Source organism: Tripterygium wilfordii, chromosome 6 (assembly GCF_013401445.1).
Source record: "Tripterygium wilfordii isolate XIE 37 chromosome 6, ASM1340144v1, whole genome shotgun sequence".
Lineage (NCBI taxonomy): Eukaryota > Viridiplantae > Streptophyta > Magnoliopsida > Celastrales > Celastraceae > Tripterygium > Tripterygium wilfordii.
The window spans coordinates 9,754,704-9,776,372 of NC_052237.1; the positions used below are offsets into that span (position 1 = coordinate 9,754,704).

The following is a 21,669-nucleotide window of genomic DNA, read 5'->3' on the forward strand; positions in this document are numbered from 1 at the left end:
TTGAATAAATTATAATAAAAAAATGAATAAGTTACGAAATTAAATGATATAGGAATGCAAAAGAATATTTCAGTTATCCAATTAGGACTTTTAAAATGCATTGAGATTTGTCATAAACATATTTACCCATTTATAGTTTTAAGATTTTCACAAATAGCAAGATACGAATATCACATATATATTTTGGTTTTAGACCCTTTTTGAATATGACAAAAATTGTACATTTACAGATTTTAGTGACTTTTGAATAATAAAATAGCAGCAGCACTGAGATCCCACTTACAGAGCCAATGCAAATGCCATAATTAATCAATAAAAATGAATTTTTAAATTTCAATCTTGCACGTGTTATTACTGCCTTGGCAAACAAACATGATTGCTCTTAACAAAAATCTAAAGAATGTGGTAACTGAGGGAGGGGGAAAGGAACAATGACAGTACAAATCAACTAAAAATGGCACTAATTGATTTCCTTTTCTTGTGAAATTGACCAAAAACAACAAAAGCTTTTTCCTTGTAAAATCAAACGCTCTTAAGGAAAATGTGAAGGACAAAATGCCCCAAATGATGCAATTTCATCCCATATAAAATAGCCCCTTAACCTACCCTCCCAAACCAACCTAGTAACCAAAAGGACATTTCCTGGCAGAGGATTAAGGCGCCCTTATCTTTATTGCAATATCTGCAAACTGCCCAGTTCCAACCAAAAACCCACCCCCCCCCCCCCTCTTTGATACCCCAAATCATCAGATCAGCTTTTAAGAGAAAGAAAAAAGAAACTAACCAACCGTCGCGAAAATTTGGAATTTCACAGATCTAAATCAATCTTCAGACCCAGAATCAGATGACCTAAACTCAGAGGAAGCTCCCCCAACACTAGTTGTACGTGATTCAGGAATCTTTGGCTGCGCACCTTGGCACAGTTTCAAGGCTGGCTTCGATTTCATGTACTGCCAAACAAAAAAAATGCCATATTAATTCTCATAAATGACCTAATCAACCGTTAAAGAATCTTTGAGCACTGTAATCTGGAACAGTATCACCTATAGTGAGCCAGCAACAACAAGCACGGTTACAAGTATCTCAGAACCAAGCTCGGTTTAATATTAAAACCACTGATAGAGCCTTCTGAAGAAAGTAAAAGCTCAGATTTTTTTTTAAAGTAGGTGGAAATCTTATATTTCTCCTACTTTTGTCAGATCATAAATCAAAGTTAATTCTCAAAAAATAAGAATGAACTAACATGGTCGAATATTTTGGAGGTTATTTCAATCAAGCCTAACCAACACCAAAGACTCATTTACCTCATTTACTTGCTGGTAAAACGCATTGATCTCCTCCTCCGTAAGGCCTTCATCCTCACCAGAATTTTCTTCCCAACCAAGAGACCGAAGAAATGCAAACTCCTCTTCAACTGAATCCACTACCGCGCGGGGGCTCATATTCTTCTCTCCAACATCAGAAAACCTCTGAACCTCTGAACAGGCATCGCCGTTGCTAGTTACCTCAGCACCATTATTAGCAGCATGAGGTGTTGCAGGGGCACTACCTAGATCCTTAGTTATTTCGCGAGGCTTCTCTGCAGTAGGAGATGTATCAATAGTGGGTGAATCAGGGAGGATAGCAGAAGTGTTCCCTTGGGTTTTCATCTTCAGACCTTTCAAAAAATCATGCCGGCTTTGAGGCAAAGATCTCTTTTCCACAGATAATCCTGAAATCAGATTCACGGAATTGGATTTCCGATCCCCAGTTGGAAGTTTTGAGTTGTTTGGGCTCCTCAAAGAAGCAGAAGCAACCAAAGGAGCAGCAGCAGCCTGGGTATTTGGGACTCTGCCGTTGGCATTAGTTGCCAAACCAGTATCCTTAGTGGAAGGGGATAGACCATTTTCCCAACCTGGTTTGAGAACAAAAAGCTTTCCCTGAGATGTCTTTGGCACATCAGATTTCACATGCCCACCATGTAAAGATTGATTGACATGGTGTAATGAAGCACTTGGCTGCGGGCCACTCTTGGCAGCCATAATCGTCTCACTAGCTTTGCCTAATGACTTTGGTTTGGATTTATCAGAAGAACTGATAACCTGGAGAGAGTTATCAACAATTATCCTCCAAAGTAACAAAAAATATAGGGTGCTCCAATAAATGCAGCTATGAGAAGTTATTATGCATGCTTATGTGGATGGAGCAAAGACATAATATATGTATCCTCTCATTAGCAACTGCAGGACACTTGTAGGTAGAAACATCATCCAACTAACTTCTTAAATTTGAGGTTCATTTGGACAAGCCACAGCATCTTCTATAAACCCTATGCCGGTCTTAACAGAAACTCCTTGCAAAAGGAAGAAGTTTCAGCAAATATCACACCTAGATCTTGCACAAACAATAAAGGAAAAAGGTTGCTTTGGCAACAAAGACTGACATCCTAATTGGGGTTCTACAAGATTGAAGTGCACAAAATCCCACATGAATATTTCTTATTCACGGTAAGCATAAAAAATGAGCTAATTTAAAAGAATCAGTAAGATGAGGTGTAGAACAAATATAATACATGACATAAGACTGTGATAGAAGCTCAAAATGCTAAAATATCACCAAAAGCACCACATGGAATACAGGCACTGGCCTCAGAACCCAGCTGCTTCTTGCAACTGGTATCTCCCATTCAAAGTTTCAAACTGCCCAGCAACTCAATGCCCTTCAACCACATATGGAATACAGGCACTGGCTTCGGAACCCAGCTGCTTCTTGTAACTGGTATCTCCCATTCAAACTGCCCAGCAACTCAATGCCCTTCAAGGCATAATCCTAGAGATTTCAAATAACGAGGACTAGGAAGAACCAATTCCACATACTAATTTTTAAATAGTTATACTTTTCAAAAAAAATAGCTATAACTTACAAGTAATTTCAGATTGCACTTAACTACTGAAAAAAAAAGTTACTTGAGATTGTTTGGAGAGTTGCGTCTCTATTCTCTAGCTGTTTGAAATGAGACAGCAATCCCACACAAGACCACAATTACCAACAGGATTTTTCCATGCTAAATAGTAAATACGACCTTGACTATGCAAAAATGTCGGTCACTATTTTCCACCAGAAGCATAACTTTATAAAGCCAGTATCTCCCATTAGCTCTATGTTTGGATCATATGAAAAGAGGGGGAAAATAGATGAGTGACTAGATGGCAGAGGATTTAGACGGATTCTAGAAATCATCGTATCCCTCTAAACCCTCATTTCCAGATTCAGCAAAATCATAATAACTCAACATACCATTACAACTGATTTTGAATATAAACTAGCAACTTGCAAATATTCGCCTGAATTATTTTTAACCGAATTTATTTGTTTATTGTTAAGCTTATCTATGTCTCTTCTTGATTGTAATGAGATAAATATTTTCTCATCCTTTCCTCTCTTTTTTTCCCTCATCCTTTCTTCTTGTCCATAACATCATATAATAAGGGAATGATGTTTACACTCTGCCACAATTGACTTCAACCACAATTGTCAAACATATCTTCAACAAACCAAACAGCTGTCAAACAATGACCCCCCCATTGATCGCTTATCCTAAACAATACTGGGAAGCACATCCCCCGATCCATCAGAACCATAAAAAGCTCTAATTGTGCTCCTTCAAAATCCAAGAAATAATAACCCAGATAAAAATAGATACCAAATTGCCATGACTTGATGAAAGAGGAGATAACACTAAACAGAAATTTTCACATATGAAGACAAAAAAAGGAAAGTATCATTTGAAACCTCTCTAACTAGAATTGTAATGCAAGGCTTGCATATTGGAAACACAAAATACTAAGTCATTCAAAAGGCAACAAATGACGCACATTTGAAATGAACATAGCAAAAAGCCCAAATACTTTTAGATAACCTAGGAAGCTGATCATTTTGCAGGCCTGATAGAAACAGTGGTTAACAACACCACACAACGTATAATAAAGTACCTCAAATCCAACAAGGACCTGCTACATGCAACTCCTAGAGCAATACGCTACAAGTAAATTAATTCATAGAGCAAGTATATACCAACAACCGGACCATAACCCAGCCAAATCCATTAATTTCAAATAAATAGTAATAATTTGACACCTTGGTTATTTATCTACAAATTGGCCTTCCTGACATCATGCGATCCCTTAACCTCACCCTCCCCAATTAGTTAAAAATACTGGGGCTTCTGTCATCAAACATAAAATCCAGAAATGCAAATGACAGTTGAACACAGTGAACAAAAATGAGGTGATAACATAAAGTTCTGGGCAATCAACTTGATACCACAGCAATGTATTTGCACGTTTATTGTATTTACATACATATGAAAGCATGTTTTCCTGCAGAAGAGTTGACTGTGCAAGGGGGTAGAAAGGCATAAAATCGGTAGGTACTTGCATTATAAAATCAAGCAATCAGCACATTGATAGAACAAAAATTAAAACAGAAATAAATAATAGCCCATCATCATAGACATATCCAAACTTCTCGATAGGAAAAGAATTCTAGCAGATAACATCACATAGAACATGCGAAGTTCATATTATTTTCCCATCATCAAGGGTTAAGGTTACGAAGCAAGTTACTGTCCACAAGGCAGGCTACAACTACAAATTTTTCTTGCCTGCTCCCACTATCTAAGGAGAAACTCGGCCATGAGTACCAGAAGAAAGCCAAGCATACGATTACCCAGACCTAGGCAAATAAACCAATTCAAAATAGAGTATAACTCATAAACTCCATATCACTGCACCGTTTTTTAAGTCCGGCTTATAAATGTTTGACAATATGCATACATGTGCTTGTATGGGTAAAAGGAGGCAGGAGAAGACATTGATCATGGTTTATTATCTCTAAAATATAAATGAAATAACAAGAATGAAATACGTAATTCACTCACTGATCCCTTGGGCATTGAGGGTGTCACAGGGATTAATTGCCTTGACTGCTTAATTGCCAATTCCTCAAGCCTTTGTGTCTGGACAGATAACTGAACAATGGAAAAGCTTCATTATAACAGATACACAAATTACAAAACCAACCAAAGGGAAAAAAGAATTCCAATATTACCTGGGGCGCAGCACGAGTTCGTGATGGATTCTGAAGAGCACCGGCCATATTCATACCTGCCACTGGAGTTGAAGTCCCAGAGACAGAACCAACAGCAACAGTTTGCGCAGCAGCTGTAGTAGTTAAGGTACTACTCCCAACTATAGCAGGCACCTCTGCCAGAGCAGAGGTCCATCCCTCACCACCAATCATGGTTGCATTTCCAACGGGCAAGCTCTGGACAGCCGTGCACAAACCAGGAGATGAAACCCTTCCTATATCAGGAATTCCTTGCTTCTCATCAGTTCCAAGCGTTGGAAAATCTTTCTCAAACACCATTTTCGGGATGCTATTACCTATATTAACCCCAGAAAACATACCATTGCCGTTGTTATAATGGCTGCCACTGCTTTTTTTTGAGTCCCCAACAACTCTCCGGGGTAAAATGTCACTCTGTTTCCTCGATACCATCGACTGAGAACGCCTCAATGCATTGTCACCTCTACTGTTAAAGTTTCCTAACGAATCAAAACCATCAGGGTCCCAGAGCTCAGTAAAGCTCGACCTCTCCTTATCCCTCTCATGGTCTTTATCCCGGTGACTCCTGCCAAAACTACTGTATGCATGTTTTGTAGAACCATAACTAGAACCTCTGCGAGAATTGGAGGACGATGTTCGGTCAAAGAAACCCGGCCTTGGGGAATCAAAATCAATTGTGTTCTTAGGATTCCTATTTCTGGTATGATGTACCGACGAAGGCACGTCTATGTCAAAATCCAAAGGCCATAACATGATTAGCATTAGAAAATTTCTAATCAATGAAGCAATTCTAAAACTAACTATAAGAAAGAAAAGAAATTTATGAAAATTTGAAACAGTTAGCATCCAAGGCAAATAAAAAATACCTGAGTGAGAAGATGATGATGAAAAGTGGGGGACTGAACTGCCACCCCCAGTGACACTTCCAGTACTTCTCAACCATTCTGGAACTAAAGCTGGTTCACTTCTTTCCATCAGGAGTACAGAGCACCATCAGATATAATAAAAACTTACACCTCTATCAGCTTGTTACCCCCACTCCCAAAAATTGTTTGCTGCTATACAAAATCGTTCGCAACCTATCTTAATCCTATCTTGTTATTCACTAAACAAAACACTCTTGCTCCAAACTACCTCTATCAAAAAAGTTATTGGCTATTGTTCCATATCCTTCAGCACTAGAGTGTCTACCACGATATACCAAATTAGAAAAAGCAAATTTTGAAACAAGTTTTAACCCAGAGGGCAAAAACAAAGGAAACAAGAGGCATGAGGAACAAACACCATAGAAACTCTCCCTGTTTCTGTCTCCCTCTCTACGAATCCATCTGTTAAAGATGGATTTGCAGTCGATGACAACACATTTAGGAAACCATCATCTCTGTAATAGAAATCGAAAAAACTAAAGAACGAAGAAGCAACAATGAAGGAACACACAAGATTCTGTGAATTAGTTCACGCCCATCCACCAGTAACAATACAAAAAAACCCTAGGAAGAGATAAAAATCACAGTCAAACACCGCATAATAATGCGCAAAACTACAAACCCTAGAACAAACACATATACGTCCGCAATTACGTATGCAACCTCCAACTCCTAGGGTTTGAACAGCACAAAATATAGGAAAAGTCTAAAGAACGAATTAGAGAGAACACTAACCCTAACACGCTATGATTGATAACTACACGGAAACCGTAACCGCCGACCAATAATATCCCCAATCCAAGCAATGCAGAGAGAGAGTCTCACTATGAAGAGCGAACAGATACAGAGATAGCAAAAAGACAGCGAGAGATTTCAATGAAGATGGGAGTGTTAAGAGTTCTATCAGAGACGAGTACAGAATTAGGGTTTTCGTTCGTGTTGCGATACAAATATAGATAACAATTAGGCGAAGTGCAATTTCTGTCAGTTTAGGATACCACGAGAGAATGAAACGTATGAAGAACAGGCTCTTCGTCTTAACCCTGAAAACTGTGAAGATTCAATTTATGTGTAATTTACTAGTGTATTTATATTTTTTGTGGTCTCTCTCTCAAAATCACTAGGTCTGACTCTCCAGTCCTTCAGGACGGCTCGGATAGAGCAGGTCCCCTCTGTAGTAGCCTTTTCGTCACCAAATTTTTTTAAAGAAATTTATAAAATGTGTAATGTTGAGTCTAACAACTTAACATAAAAAATATATGATAATTCTCGGTTGTTTGTTGGATATAAATAAAAAATATTTCATATATTTTTCATATTAAATTTAATTTTAGCTTAAAATAAAAAAAATTAATTGAATTCATAAAATTGATTAAAATATAAATATAATTTTCTAAAAACTTTTTAGCCACATTAAATTTACAACTAGCTTATGGCTTTAAAATCTACGGCAAAGCCCCAATAGAGCCCAGGCATCCCTCTCTAGAAAATTCAGGGTAAGTCCGGTGTATTTTGCATCGAACTAACGATTGGTGCACCAAAATTTTTTTATAAATTTTAAAAAAATAATAGATAAATTTTTTTTAACATTGTGAATTTAATAAAGTATTTTTTCTCGAAAAAATAATTTAATTCAACCAAATATGAACTATTGGAACTAACGAAAGGTGGCTTGATTGACAATCAATTGAATTAGACATATGTGTATCCAATGTTCGATTCCGACTACAAACATATTTCTGTGATTTTAGAAAAAAATATATGAACCATCGGATGAATTCTAAGTAACATTTTAAAATAATTTTCCAAATAAATTTATTTAAGATTTAACCGTTAAAATCACTTGTATAAGTTGTATTTGTCATCTATTATTTTTGTTTTGTTTGGTGTGCGTTTCGTTTACTTTTCTAAATCAATCTTGTGGTATATGGTATACGGTAGATAGATATACAGGTCTATAAACGTTTTCTGTATCTTCTTGCTCTCACGTTTATTATCCGGATTATCACGAGTATTAATATTGAAAAATTATAATTAAATACGTTTTAAAAAGTTTCACTCGCCTATGTTAAATGTTAAGCTTGAACTACTATCTACTTGCACAATTTTAGGTACTATTGCTATTTGCCATCACAATTTTATGCATCCTTTCATTCTATTAGCTACTATCTAATAGATCATATCTGTTTTGATTAATTTAATTAACATAACAAGAGTGTATTGAAAAAATAAAATTTTGATAGCATCGTTTTGGTCGAGACCAAAAACTCCTTAATGATTCGTAGATTTATTTTAGAACGAGTTAAATGACACCTAACAACGGGTTGTTAGTTGAGATGGTGAACTTGATCATTATAACTCTTATTACAATTATAAAGTCTTGAGTTCAAGTCTCGAGTTCAAGTCTCACGACGAGTGCTTTCATCATCGTAATTTACGAGATGTACCATTGCTCAGCCCAGCATGTACGGATATCACCCTGCGTTATTTTATTGCACCGAGTCTTAGTCCAGGTCTCAACTGGTCCATGAGTGTTGTAGCGTCTTCCATGTGACCCGAGATTTATCAGTTAGTTATATTGTAATTGTACTACTCTAGTAAATCAATGAAATAATTTTTAAAATTATCTTCATGGTATCGGAGCGGAAGAATACTCAAACGAGTTAACCACTCTAACTCAATCCATGGCCTCCACGCATCCTGTCACCACCACTGTAACTATCCCTATTTCAAGTTCTTCATCATCCTTCATTACTGTCCATGCTATCTCTTCCATGCCTCTCAAACTTACAACCACAAACTTTACTTCTTACCGTTTACAATTTCCTTCACTACTACAAGCCTATGGTCTCGTAGGATATGTATACGGGAAGTATCCCTGTCCACCATCACCAACCACTTCATCCACTTCAACATTTGATGATACTAATGCAAAACCTCTTCAAACATGGGTCAGCCAAGACCAGTTTATTCTTCATGCAATCATTGCGTTTTATTAATGGTATTGTGTTATCGCTTATAGGAGATATTGCTACAAACTCTGCTGCCTGGAACAAAGCACATAAATTGTTTGCAAACTCTTCAAATCTCGAGTTCTTCAGCTCAAATCCCAATTGTTTCGATGCCAAAAAGGCACCAAACCCATGATTGAATTTCTACAGGATGTGAAGTGCATTGCGAATGAGCTTGCTCATCCATAATCATGGCGTTCTGTTGGAGATAAACGAACGCATTAAAATTCAAATTACTGATACACTATTAATTTATTTATCTGTCTACATATCAAATACACTCTATGATAAACGAAACAAATTACAGTTTAGGAATTGAAACATGATTTAATGGTGGCGAGAGAATAATTGAACTTGGATATCTAAATATCAAATACATTCTATGGTAAAATGGAACAGATTACATATCAGGAATTGAAACAGGATTTAATGGTGGCGAGAGAATGATTGAGTTTGGATGTCTAAATATCAAATACACTTTATGGTAAAACGGAACAAATTACAGATCAGAAATTGAAACATGATTTAACGATGGCGAGAGAATGATTGAAACAAGAGTTAATGGTGGCGAGAGAACAATTGAGCTTGGATGTCTTTTAGAAAAATCCTGAAAACTTTCATTAAGAAAAATAGTTAGCCACAAGAACTTATACATGATGCAAACAGAGTGCACCATACAATACGAAGACTATGTCTTCGAGAAAAGACAAACAAAAGATCAAAGAAACCAAGTCCTACAAAAAAAGAAAAAATTATCTAGATAGAAACACTAGACTCTTTATCCCGCACAACCATATCTATTAAGAACTTGGGGGTCACCCCCACCCAAACGCTCGGAACCTCCACAAACACGGCCACCTTTGCCAGACAATGTGCTGCTGCATTCCCCGACCTCCTAATGAACACAACTTGCCAGGACTGGACATCTGAAAGCTGTTGTTTTATCTCCTTGACAGTTCCACCCCACACCGTTAACAACTCATCCGCAGATAAAATATGACGGACAATAATTTGGGAATCCCCTTCCAAAATTATATTTCTAAAACCCATTTCCTTCGCAAACAAAACTACAGATAGAGCCCCCTCTGCTTCCGCCACTATGGGAGAAAGAGCTACAGGCCTAGAATAAGATTTTGCTGCCAAAACCTCCCCCACTGAATCCTTGGATGTCTAACTATCAAATACACTTTATGGTAAAATGGAATAGATTACATACCATGAATTGAAACAGGATTTAATGGTGGTGAGCGAACGATTGAGCTTGGATGGGCAATTTGTTGAACATATTTTGGGCTTCAAGTACGGGCCAAAAAATCCAGCCCGTCCATTACTACTAAAACTACACAAGGCCCATCTTCGATATTTTCGAAGACAAAATATCGTCATTGTGGCGTAGAGAATCGATTCCGTATATATTAATATACTGAAAGACGCTTCATATTTCTCGTAGCATCATCGGCAGGAGTGCCAGGAGCGCAAAGAAACGCAACCTACACCCATCGTGTCCGGGAAGATCGCCTTCTCTCCTCTCCTACCCGTCATTTTCCGCCTTGTCCGTCTCGCTTCAATTTGAAAATATTACAAATCTTCTCCCGCTGCAGTTTTTACTCTAGCATCTCCTTTTTGTGATCTTAGATTCTCATTGCCGTCCAGGTACGTTAGACTTCGGTTCCGATTCCGATCTTGATCTATACGAGTTCGTTATTTTTATTGAGGATTTGTATTTTGTAATTCTGTTACTCATTGCGTGTTCTCATGGTGATCTAAGTGAAGTTTGAGAGTACGATAGTTACTGCCTTCACTCCTAGGGTTTGTTCATGATACAAATAATTTTTCTCTGTATTTTTATTGTATCTCAGCTATTCTATTATGTGTTAGGGGCTTTTTGATAAAGAAAAATTTGAAAGATTTCAACATTTTCTTGTTTAAATCACCTCTAGGAGTTTTTTTTTTCCCAGATAACGTAACTTTTCTGCTCTTTGTGGTGAAACTGTTTTATTCTCTCTCTTTTTTTTCCAGAATAAATTGCCGAATGTGTTTTGGTTCTGCTATGGCCGCATTGTTTGCTAGACCTAAATATTTTTCTATTTAAAGTGATAGCCCAATTTGGAATATTTTGAATTATTTAGTGCTAACTGGCAGCAATTTAGTAGCTACCGTGCAGCCTAGTGCTAGAGTTACATGCAACCTAGTGCTAGAGCTGTAGGAATACAACCTAGAAGTCACACATAATGTGAGTCTAGGTACATTTTGCCTGTTCCCAACCTTGTCCACTGCAAAAGCTTGTTTACCTTTTATCTTGCATTGAATAACCATTTGGATGATAGTCAAGTGATGAATCTCTCTAGGCCAAACAATATGGACTCGAAAGATTTGAGTTCGATTCCCACAAAGAGCAATAACCTCGTTACCATGCGTTGGGCTTTGGCCAAACTTACCATGCCGTCAAGTGGAAACTTTTGTGCGTGTGGGTTTGATTGCTCGAGTTTAGGTCTATAATAGATGCTTGTATGGTGTATTTCTCGGTTACCAAAAAAAAAAGAGTTCATCTCCAATTATTCTTAATATTGTGACATGACAGGACGAAGTTTGTATTGTATTCTTGAGCAACGGGTCAGATTACAGACTACAGTCCCATTCAACAAATATATACTATCTTATGGAACAGGCATTTAGCTGCGGGCTATACTTTTTGTCTCAAATGTTGGCAAGTATGTACCCTACTTTCTGACAGGTACATAGAGTTGAGTTGAGAAAATAATTGTTATTGAAAAGTTCTATTTTTTTTAGGCTTTAGAAGAGGTTTTTGACGTTATGGCTAGTTTTCGGACGGTTCGGGGGCCCTGTAGTAGACAATCTACTGCAGGGTCTGCATGTGGCGTATTTTATTTATAAAATGATTTTTAAGAATACCACAAAATGATAAATATAATGATTTTAGTGTTTAGATCATCAACCTGTATTTTTGATACAAATACAAAACATTTTCTATCATTGGATCAAACACCTATTTGATTTCTTATTATTCATCTATTTGTCAATGGATTTAGTTTTTTTGCCCTAAAAAAACACATGATGATGATCTATACACCAAATACCTTGCATTTACTATTTTTTGATAATTTATTAAAAACGATTTAAGCCTCAAATAGGTAAAATGCCCCAAACCCGTTTGCAGAAGCATTTAAAGCTTGTCTGGAATGACTATATACCATTGACACTCATTTGCAGAATTCTTATGAGACCTGAAGCACCTTTTTCATTACTTTTCCTGCATCTAGATCTAAGTTGCTGAACTCTTGACGATTCTTGTTGAAATTTGTATAATTGACCTCTAAAAGACTAAACTAGTGAGCTAATGTGAAACACATTTTGTTAAGGAACTATAAATCCTTTTCACTCAAAAGAAATTATAGTTCATATATCCTTAGCTTTGTGTACACATATTTGGGTTACACTACAATTGATGAATTTGAAACTTCTATTTATTTGATGATTATCGAGGTTCACAAGGCAAGGCCAACAACTACAATTCCTATTGGCTGAATTGATGTGCTATTTTGAGTCTATTGTTTGATGATCGATGAAGTTAATTGTCTTTTTCTCTCTCAATCCTGTTCCCATGGGCAACTCTGCGTTTCAATCCGGAATCATTTTGCTTTTGAAAACCTAATCTCTTGATGCTATTTATTTTGTATTTATTTCTCTAAAGCATTTCAAAGTTAATTATGATTAATGAGTTGTGCGATGTCAGCAAAGGCTTTTAAACACTTCTATTCTGAAGATGTATTTAAATCTGTTCCTAACATAAGACATGCAGGACAGTTTTTGGTATTTTGGTGTGACCATCCCCTTTTGCATGAAGGCTTCTTTGTGTGTATATGTGTACTTGCTTTTTTTTCCCTCGTGGGCATCTTTGGGGGGGGGGGGGAAGGGGGAGGGTGTGTGTGTGGAAGGGTTGTTAATGCTATAATTGTTTCATAACCAACTAGAATTTTTCTTCTCAGATCTGAAAATTTTCTTTTAGGATAGTAACAGACCAGCTAAACATTAGAATAGATGAGATTGGTTGAATGGAGCTATGCTAGATCAAATCGGTCCATGCTGTCTGTATAGATGAAGAATAGGTAGTTGCTTATAGTGATTGTGTCTTTTCCATGCGAAATGAAGTCAGCATGAAACTACATGCCGGACACAATTAATGCTTGTCTCTCTTTTGGGTATTGACATGGCTCCTGGATATTATGCATGCCTGCTTCATCTGAACTTTAAATTTTCAAATTTTCAAGCCTCTGTATATGATAATTTTGAATTTTGTTTTTGGGTAAAGCTTCATGTAAATTTTGAGTTTGATATATATGGATATGAATCATATGATAACTTTGATTTGCCTTCTTGAGTAAGGTTGCCTTAATTTTGGGCTTACTATGCATTAGTGTTTCATTTCTTCATATGTTATGTCCTGAACGATGAGAGGTCATTGTTACGCTTATGAAAGATTTTTGACTACCATTTTCCTAGTGGATTTTTAGAACGGTAGTTTTCTGAGAAGACTAAAAAAAGAATTACATAAAAAAGGTTGAGTGAGAATGAATCTATCTGGAATGATATATGAAATGCACTTGTTATTGGATTATATCTGTGGTTCGATTTTCTTGTTTTGGATTTTCCATTTAAGCAGATAAGACAAAGAAATGCTTTCTTGAGGATGAAACTTATTCTGTCCTCTCCCTCATGAATTTCAGGTTTTTTTGTAAATGGCGAAAGTTAACAAGGTGCGATGCAGATTTGATTCTCGACGTCAGAAGGTGACCCCTTATCTGTCACCTTCTTGCGATCGTAAGGCTAATAAAGATGGACGCTCAAAGAAAAAATGTTCCAAAACTTCAGAGACGAGAGCGTGGGATGATGTAACATGTTCGGTTTGTCTGGAGTATCCTCATCATGCTGTGCTCCTTCTTTGTTCCTCTTACAACAAGGGTTGCCGCCCTTACATGTGCGCCACCAGCCGTCGTTTTTCCAATTGTCTCGATCAATACAAGAAAGCCTATCCAAAAGTAAGTGAATTTGCTGAACAGTTGAGTGGGTTCGTGGACGTTCCTGAACTTTTGTGCCCCCTTTGTCGGGGGCAGGTGAAAGGTTGGACAGTGGTGGAACCAGCTCGAAAGTATTTTAATGCCAAGAAAAGAAGCTGCATGCAGGACAATTGCTCGTTTGTTGGAACTTTTAAAGCGCTCAGGAAGCATGTTAAGGCAAAGCACCCATTGGCACGACCCCGGGCTGTGGACCCTGTACGTGAAGAAAAGTGGAAGAAGCTTGAATGTGAGAGGGAGAGGAGTGATGTAATCAGCACAATTATGTCATCAACACCGGGAGCAGTGGTGCTAGGGGATTTTGTGCTTGAACCAGGCTATCATGGCATGTATGGAGACTATGATTCAGATGACTCTTTGGACGATGGGTTTGACCCTCTTGAATCCTTTGAGCGAGGATGTAATGGTGGTTCAAACTCACGTAATAGGTATCAAGTGGACCATGACTCGTTTGATGAGGATGATTTTGGGATACGACGTGCTATGGCAGCTGGTTCTGCAGCTGCATCTCGTCGTGCTTTTCAGAGGATATTTATTGGAGGAACAAGGAGGCGGAGGAGGCACAGAGGAGGTAACAGAGATCATTAACTTATGTCACTAATATTAGAAAATAGGGTGTGGGTGGGAGCACTGGGCCCGGGTGCTATATGATTGGTATCTTTTCATTTGTTTGCTATTGCCATGACATTTTCACCACATTATGAGGTTACTAGCTCATTGTGTAACCTCTTTGTGGTGTAATGTGAATGATAATTAGATTAGCAATTTCAATGGACTTAAAAGGAAAGCTGTTTCAGAGGGCATTGCCCTTGATTGTTTAGGTATTAGTTTTGGGGAGCGAGGGAGGGGTATTAGTGATCAATTACCTCAGATGGGGATTTACTGTGATTTGAACAGTGGATTATAGTGATGAGCAAATTCTTTTAATAATGTCAGTGTCGAAGTTAAATCCAAACCCCCATCCCCAACATAAGAAGAAAGAGGAATAACTGCCTCTCTTTTTCTTATGGATCATGATTATGCTGACATTTGCGTATGAACTTCGTGCCTTTTGAAGATTTAATTTGGGATGTTTTGCCTGCATGTAATCTATTTGAAATATGTTAGGAATAAAATTACTCGTGGTTGTGCATGGTGTTTATCAAGCAATTGTTGGAGCTCTCAACCTGAAGAGTTTGGAGGCATGTTAGGAAGTAACCATTGCCTGTATTTTTTTACTGAGGCATATTAGTAAGTAATAAGAGCACCCTATCGCTCAGTAGTGTGATTTTTTTTTAAAAATAATTGATGTAACGTTTACTTTTCTTTTGGTGTCTAGCACGATGAGGAAGAACCATAGCGGGCTATTTTTTTCTTTGGAATCTCTTACATGTCCACAAAACTCAGCAACATTGATCAAATGTTTCCCAAGTTGTTCATTGCACATGTGGGACCGGGGGGTAATGCAATTTTTAACTACCAACGGAGTTGTCAATTTTCAATTCAGTCACCGATTGCTCATTTCTTTTTGTCCGAATCTATAATCTTTATTAACAGATTCATTTTTGGTGGTTTTCCTGATCAAACTAAAAGTTACCAAGGAACCAGGCATAGCATTGGATAGGGAGCCATAGAATACACAAGCTACGCGTAACATGCATGTGAGATGGGTGCATAAGGATTAAGGATATTGTGTTTAGCTTGGAATACAATCATAAAGTTGAAAGTACATGAGATTCCTAATGGCATACCATTAGACTAACTTGGAAATTCAAAATTAAATTGTAGGAACAATTTTTAACTTTGAATTATCAAATTAGAATTGTTTGAATATTTGGAACCAAGTTAGATCATGTCAACTCTTTTCCTCGTGTTGTGGCTTCTGTTTGAATGAGATTTGGCAGATCAGATGTGAAGGGGTGTTGAGTACTGAGTATATTGGATTGGAATATGAAACCATCATCCAGACTTGGGCCCAAAAGTAGCAAAAGCCGCATATATATTAGCTTATTTTATTTCTTGGGCTATTAGGGCCCATTTTCAACACTAGGACCTTGAAGAATTCAGGCCCGCATGTTGTCAATCCAACATGAAGAAGCAAAAAAAATACGCGTGAAGACTGAAGACTACGCCTGCCTTTCAAAATTCCAAATGAAAAACAGCATTGGTCATTTGGTCTCCTCTCTAGAATTTTCTAGTCTCACGCGTTCTACAAATTCGAGTCTTCCTTCCAGAACAAGTTCCATCTCTGAATCTTTCCTTGAAACTTCAAAGAACAGAAACTTCTTGGTGCTCTATATATACAGAGATCAAAAAGCCCCTTTCACCTGTAAGTGGTGATTGAGAAGAAGAATTAATTAAGAAGAGGAAGATGTGTTTGGTATTTGTGTGCGATGAGGACGAGAGGGTCGTGGGGAGGCAGCCGGCGCCTGGTGCGTGTCCATACTGTGGAGGGATGATTCAGGCCATGGACGTGCAGAGCCGGTGGAGGTTCTGTTTCTTGCCTCTCTATTTCAAGAACAAACGGAAGTATTACTGTACTATTTGTGCTCGACGATTGGTGATCCAATAGTATTTATACATCTTCTTAGCTTTTCTTCTCCGATGTGAGTCGGAGAAGTTCCTCCGATTTCGCCGTTCACGCTTCTTAGTTTCCTACATAGGCGTGGCCTTTTTTGTCAGTTTTTCTTCTACATAAGTTTGTGTCTATCTATATCCTGGTTGTACTGAATGTTTAGTTGGAATATTTATGTGCACAACAACTTCATCGATTACAAAATACCTCTTTTTAAGCAACTCTCTGCTTCATAATTAGCCAACAAGGCTAGCTTTCTACTCAAGTTTTCTCTGCTATCTGCTTGATAAACTGAACCGATGGCAAAGTTTTGTGGAACTTCTATGGCGCTGCAATTTGTCGTCATCTCTGCACAATCTTGATTGTCGGTTTGGCCCTCAGCTTTCTTCAATGGTCTTCTTGGTCAGGATCGGGCCTTCGAATTTCTTGGTCTTGGGCTTTCCTCGACATCTTTTAATTGGGCTTTTGGTCATACAAGATTGGGCCTTGATTATCATTGTCGGTCTTTGGATTATTGCAATATCGAAACGCACCGTATGCATGACATTTTCTAAATTAAAACTCTAGTCCCGATCACATTCGGTTTGTTTAAATTAGGGGTCCGTTTGGTAGAACGGAAAGATTAATTTTCAATGCTAGCAAAAAAACTGTGGAAAAAAAGCTGAGCTTAAAGCTGTGAAAATTGTTGTGAGGTGTTTGGTTAATCAAAAGCTGATGCTAACGGAAATGTCATTGAATTAAAATAGGTAGAGACTATTTGCACTCCCCAGATTCCCATTAACACCACACTTCCCCCAAAATCCAAACGTGGCCCTTAGCCACCCCGAGTCCCTGGTCGGTGAACTCCAGTTGGGCATTTCAGTGTCAGTTCCTGCAGGCCAAGAGTTGGGTCGGGTTAGTCTATGGCCCATGAACTCATTGGTGGTGGTGGTGGTTTGTAGTTTCGTCACCGGATCAGAGCTTTTTCTTCACGATGGTCGCGAGCTTCCAAGGATGATTTCGAAGGCTACAAGCCACGGTTTGAGACGAGGTTGGTTGGGTTATGCTCGTGAGGGTCGAGATAAACTTTTCGGTAGGTGAATGGTCGAAAATGGTGGTCAGACCAAGCAATGGCAGTGGTGGCCGGCAATGGTGCGGGTGAGAGGAGAAAGGGAAATGGGATGTGAATGGGGCATTCCAATGTCAGTTTCGGCCGACCAAGGGCTGAGTCAGGTTCGTCTCTGCCCGATGAACTCGTTGGTGGTGGTGGTTCGCCGGATCAGAGCTTTTTCTTCACGATGGCCGCGAGCTTCCAAGGACGATTCTGGAGGCTATGGGCGACGGTTTGAGGCAAGGTTGGTTGGGTTATGCTCGTGAGGGTCGAGAGAAGCTTTTCGGTAGGTCAGTGGTAGGAATAATCAGTGGCAGTGGTGGCCGGCGATGGTGCGCGTGAGAGGAGAGAGGGAAATGGGGTATGAATGAGTTTATTATGGACGTGTTTGGTGATTTTGAAAAATAGGGTGTCAATGGAAATCTGGGGAGTGCAAATAATCTCCACCTTAAAATATTATAATATTAGATTTTATTATTTTTATATTAAATTTTGTTATTAAATTTAATCCAATAAATATTATTTTTTATTAAAATTAATCTTAAGTATAAAAATATCTTAAAATTTAATAATAATATATTTAATAATGAAATTATTAATTATTAAAATAAACATGTGGGGCTAGTGTGGGCCTCACGTTAAATTTTTTTAAAAAATATATATATGATAGCGTTAACATCAAATAAGCTCTGCTAGCGGTTCCACTGTCACCGCTCTGCAGTTTGGCATGGCAGAGCATCGGACGTCAGCGTTCCGCTAAGCGGAAACGTTGTTTCCAATGCTCTGCCAAACATGCAGTAGGAGTTTTCACAAGGTGCTAATCAATTTTTATGATCACATAAATCATCACATAACTCCATATCAAAGGTTGGAAATCAATTTCAATTTATAACCAAATCCTAACACACTGAACTGATCTAATTCTATTCCCATGCTCATGGAAATGTAGATTATTTTTAATTAATTTAACACAATTTAATTTCATATATATTATTAGTGTGTTAATGTGTTAACACACTAATATTAATATTGTTGTTTATGATTAATAATTTTTTTACGTTTTAACCATCGAGAATAATGGATTTATTGATGAAGGCATGAGAGGCCGAACTAACATTAAGTGCACTATAATAATTTCAAACTTTGGTTACACGTTTGTTTGCCAAAGATAACAATAATATCGGGAATGTGAATGATTATTACAATGAATATGTTCGTTTGCATCATTAATTGAGAGTAATGATGGATTAAACCATTGATATGCAAAATATTTCGGGTCGACGAGGTTAAAAACTTCAAATATTTGACTAGGGAAACAATAAAAGGGTAGTCTTGTAATAAAGAAAAATATTCGTATAGCATGCTGGGGTTTTCATTCCACGCTTTTCCTTTCTTTATCGAAGAGAATAAATTAGTTTTGGTATAATTAATGCTTATTCCAATTCTTCAAGTAACCTTGACAACCCAAATACATTTTGTTTATATATATAGATAGATAGATAGATAGATAGATAGAGGATAAACATATAGAAGAGGTTGGCAACCAATAAGTTATTGTATGAAAGAAACAATGGAGAAGAGAGAGGAGGCTGAGTTGAGATTGTTTGATAGTGGTGAAGAACGCTCATCAGCCCTAGCTGACTATATTCTACAAATCTCTGAAATTTCGGTGATGGCGAGAGGTTCTTTCTCTCTTGTTCTCTCCGGCGACATACCAAAACGCTTGAGGTTCTAAGCTTTTTACATTTCTACTTGTATATCTCGTTATTTAGGACCCTATTCTATTCATTTCTTTGAACTTCTATTGAATCGAAAAATAGATCCGATTGCCCATTCTTGATAGAATAGATCCTCCTCATAATTCAAAGTACCAGACACATCAGTCCAGTTGAATAGGAATGTAATATAATACATATCTATATATATATTTGTAATTTTGGTGTAGGAAACTTACAACTCCTGCATACATGAAAATGTTGGAGCACAACTGGTCGAAATGGCATGTGTTTTGGGCAGAGGAGAATGTGGTTGCTAATAACAGACACCCAGATAGCCTCTATAGGCAAGCCAATGAAGCTTTCATTTCCAAGGTCTGAATTAATTTCATCATATTCTCCCCTCTTCAGTCATGAGTCATGAATAGTAGTGTTTTATTACGTAAAGAGTTTGACCTTTTTTTTTTTTTTTTTTTATATACATAATTAAACCCATATATATATATATATAATATTATTTTAAGGTTGTTGACACAGGGTATCCGACTTTCCAGAATTGTTTCCTTTTGATACATTTTCCAATAACGAATTTTTTTTTAAAAAAAAACGAATTTAAAAACTTTATCTAAATATTTCTTGCACCAAAAAGATGGGGAATATATTAGAACACGAAATCGGAATTTTAGTTGATTTAGAATTCTCTTCTTTTTGTCATTTTGTGAATATATATATATATATAGATATATTGGTGTTTAAATTTTTTTAAAACAAATCTAGAAAAATAATAAATGATCATTTCTCTATTGTTCTCTTAGTGGAAAAATAAATTCATACAAAATGAACATAAATTACATAATAAATCTAAGGAGGGGATCCCAATCCATATAAAGCAAAGTATTGAGTAATTTCTTATTGAATCGAAAGTCATGACAAGTGTTATTCTCAAAATTATTTTAAATTAATATATTTAAAAGTAATTTAATTTTATTATGACTCTTCCATCCTAATTTGTTTAGATAATTAGATATTAAATATAATTATTACATGAATAAAATCAATGATTAATATTTAATTTAAGTATTTAAAAATTATACATTTACTATAACTTTTTTCTATATAAAAATATCAGTAACTTCGAGACATGTTTATTTTCCACCATTCGAAGTGATTCTAATTTTTCTTTTCTTTTTTTAAATTATATATACTTTTTTTGTTTTTGTTTATGATTTTTTGTACTTTGAATTATCATAATGAATAATTTACATTTTAAAGGTTAGAATTTTTTTTATATTTTTTTTGTTCATTAATTTTCTTGGTTTCAGGTTCCAGTACTCCCAGAGCATGTTGTTCGGGTGCTCCAAGGCACACCCGGTGAGGAAGCAGCCAATAGATACGAGTTCTCCATCAGACAACAAGTTAGAAATCGAACGGTTGCGGCCTCTCCATCAAACGACTGTCCACGATTCGACCTCATCATCTTAACTCCAGAGTCGGCCGGCCACCTGAATCATCCAATGCTAGAGGAGGAGGAGTCATCCTCCCAATGGGTTGCATACGTGAAATCGCCTAACGAGAGAGTGGTTCTGACAATCCCAGTAATAAATTCAGCCGCGAATGTGGTTATAGTGGCCGATTATTCCTCTTTGCAGGCCATGAGAGGGAGAAATCCTCCTGCCCAGATGGTGAAACCAAAAGATGGGAAGCTTGTATGGTTTGTGGATAAAGGTGTTGATTCTTTGTGATATTGTGTTTGAAATCATCAAGTCAAATATGTAATTTAGGGTTATATATATATATGTAAATTTAGATTTGAAAGAATTATAATTTATTCAGAGAATTTGTACAGGACTTATATGCATGTCCATGAACTCTTCTAACTTCTAATTAGTTCTAACCCTAGTTTTATTACCTTACCCTGTAGTATTATTTTGGAACTTGTTATAAGTTTGTTATAGCAACTCAAAGTGGAGTACTAAATGGGGGTGTTATATCATTTTAATTACCAAAAAATAACCGAAAACTCTATATATCCATAACAATTTCTTTCATAACGGGTCATAACAGTATTATGTTATCTAATTATATTGAATTTCATCATTACGTTATCTAATTAAATTGACTTTTGTTATTACGTTGTCTCATTACATGTTATGGTTGATTATGACTGAATTTGT

The 21,669-nt window shown here is 36.9% G+C and overlaps 4 protein-coding genes across 6 annotated transcripts; 3 read left to right on the plus strand and 1 right to left on the minus strand.

Annotated features, from left to right (window-relative positions):
- Window positions 1–323: 323 nt before the first annotated feature.
- LOC120000324 lies at window positions 324–7,098 on the minus strand. Its single transcript, XM_038848349.1, has 5 exons — window positions 5,973–7,098; window positions 5,089–5,831; window positions 4,919–5,008; window positions 1,305–2,081; window positions 324–950 (listed from the first exon to the last, which is right to left on the minus strand). The coding sequence occupies exons 1-5, from the start codon at window positions 6,079–6,081 to the stop codon at window positions 822–824; spliced, it is 1,848 nt and encodes a 615-aa protein (XP_038704277.1). The 5' UTR covers window positions 6,082–7,098; the 3' UTR covers window positions 324–821.
- Window positions 7,099–10,474: 3,376 nt separating this feature from the next.
- LOC119999424 lies at window positions 10,475–15,162 on the plus strand. 3 transcript variants are annotated; one of them, XM_038846975.1, is made up of 3 exons: window positions 10,475–10,696; window positions 11,625–11,777; window positions 13,789–15,162. In XM_038846975.1, exon 3 carries the CDS (start codon window positions 13,801–13,803, stop codon window positions 14,722–14,724), a length of 924 nt encoding a protein of 307 aa, XP_038702903.1. In that variant the 5' UTR covers window positions 10,475–10,696; window positions 11,625–11,777; window positions 13,789–13,800; the 3' UTR covers window positions 14,725–15,162. The 3 variants fall into 3 exon arrangements, with proteins under 3 accessions (XP_038702903.1, XP_038702904.1, XP_038702905.1); XM_038846976.1 differs by having other exon boundaries at window positions 11,625–11,754; XM_038846977.1 differs by lacking the exon at window positions 11,625–11,777 and having other exon boundaries at window positions 10,475–10,698; window positions 13,790–15,162.
- A 1,134-nt stretch (window positions 15,163–16,296) lies between these two features.
- LOC120000468 lies at window positions 16,297–16,908 on the plus strand. Its single transcript, XM_038848557.1, has one exon. The coding sequence runs from the start codon at window positions 16,487–16,489 to the stop codon at window positions 16,685–16,687; it is 201 nt and encodes a 66-aa protein (XP_038704485.1). The 5' UTR covers window positions 16,297–16,486; the 3' UTR covers window positions 16,688–16,908.
- A 2,462-nt stretch (window positions 16,909–19,370) lies between these two features.
- Window positions 19,371–21,259, plus strand: LOC119999350 (probable 6-phosphogluconolactonase 1). The gene is made up of 3 exons (XM_038846855.1): window positions 19,371–19,508; window positions 19,726–19,870; window positions 20,818–21,259. The coding sequence occupies exons 1-3, from the start codon at window positions 19,453–19,455 to the stop codon at window positions 21,235–21,237; spliced, it is 621 nt and encodes a 206-aa protein (XP_038702783.1). The 5' UTR covers window positions 19,371–19,452; the 3' UTR covers window positions 21,238–21,259.
- The last annotated feature ends 410 nt before the right edge of the window (window positions 21,260–21,669 follow it).

Bases quoted from the DNA above. Each gene is read 5' to 3' on its own strand.
- LOC119999350 (XM_038846855.1), top strand. From the start codon at position 19,453: ATGGCGAGAGGTTCTTTCTCTCTTGTTCTCTCCGGCGACATACCAAAA. The intron at 19,509-19,725 runs GTTCTAAGCTTT...ATTTTGGTGTAG, and splicing joins GACATACCAAAACGCTTGAG to GAAACTTACAACTCCTGCAT. The intron at 19,871-20,817 runs GTCTGAATTAAT...TCTTGGTTTCAG, and splicing joins ATGAAGCTTTCATTTCCAAG to GTTCCAGTACTCCCAGAGCA.
- LOC119999424 (XM_038846977.1), top strand. From the start codon at position 13,801: ATGGCGAAAGTTAACAAGGTGCGATGCAGATTTGATTCTCGACGTCAG.
- LOC120000468 (XM_038848557.1), top strand. From the start codon at position 16,487: ATGTGTTTGGTATTTGTGTGCGATGAGGACGAGAGGGTCGTGGGGAGG.
- LOC120000324 (XM_038848349.1), bottom strand. From the start codon at position 6,081: ATGGAAAGAAGTGAACCAGCTTTAGTTCCAGAATGGTTGAGAAGTACT. The intron at 5,832-5,972 runs GTATTTTTTATT...ATTTTGACATAG, and splicing joins ATCATCATCTTCTCACTCAG to ACGTGCCTTCGTCGGTACAT. The intron at 951-1,304 runs GTAAATGAGTCT...TTTGTTTGGCAG, and splicing joins TTTACCAGCAAGTAAATGAG to TACATGAAATCGAAGCCAGC.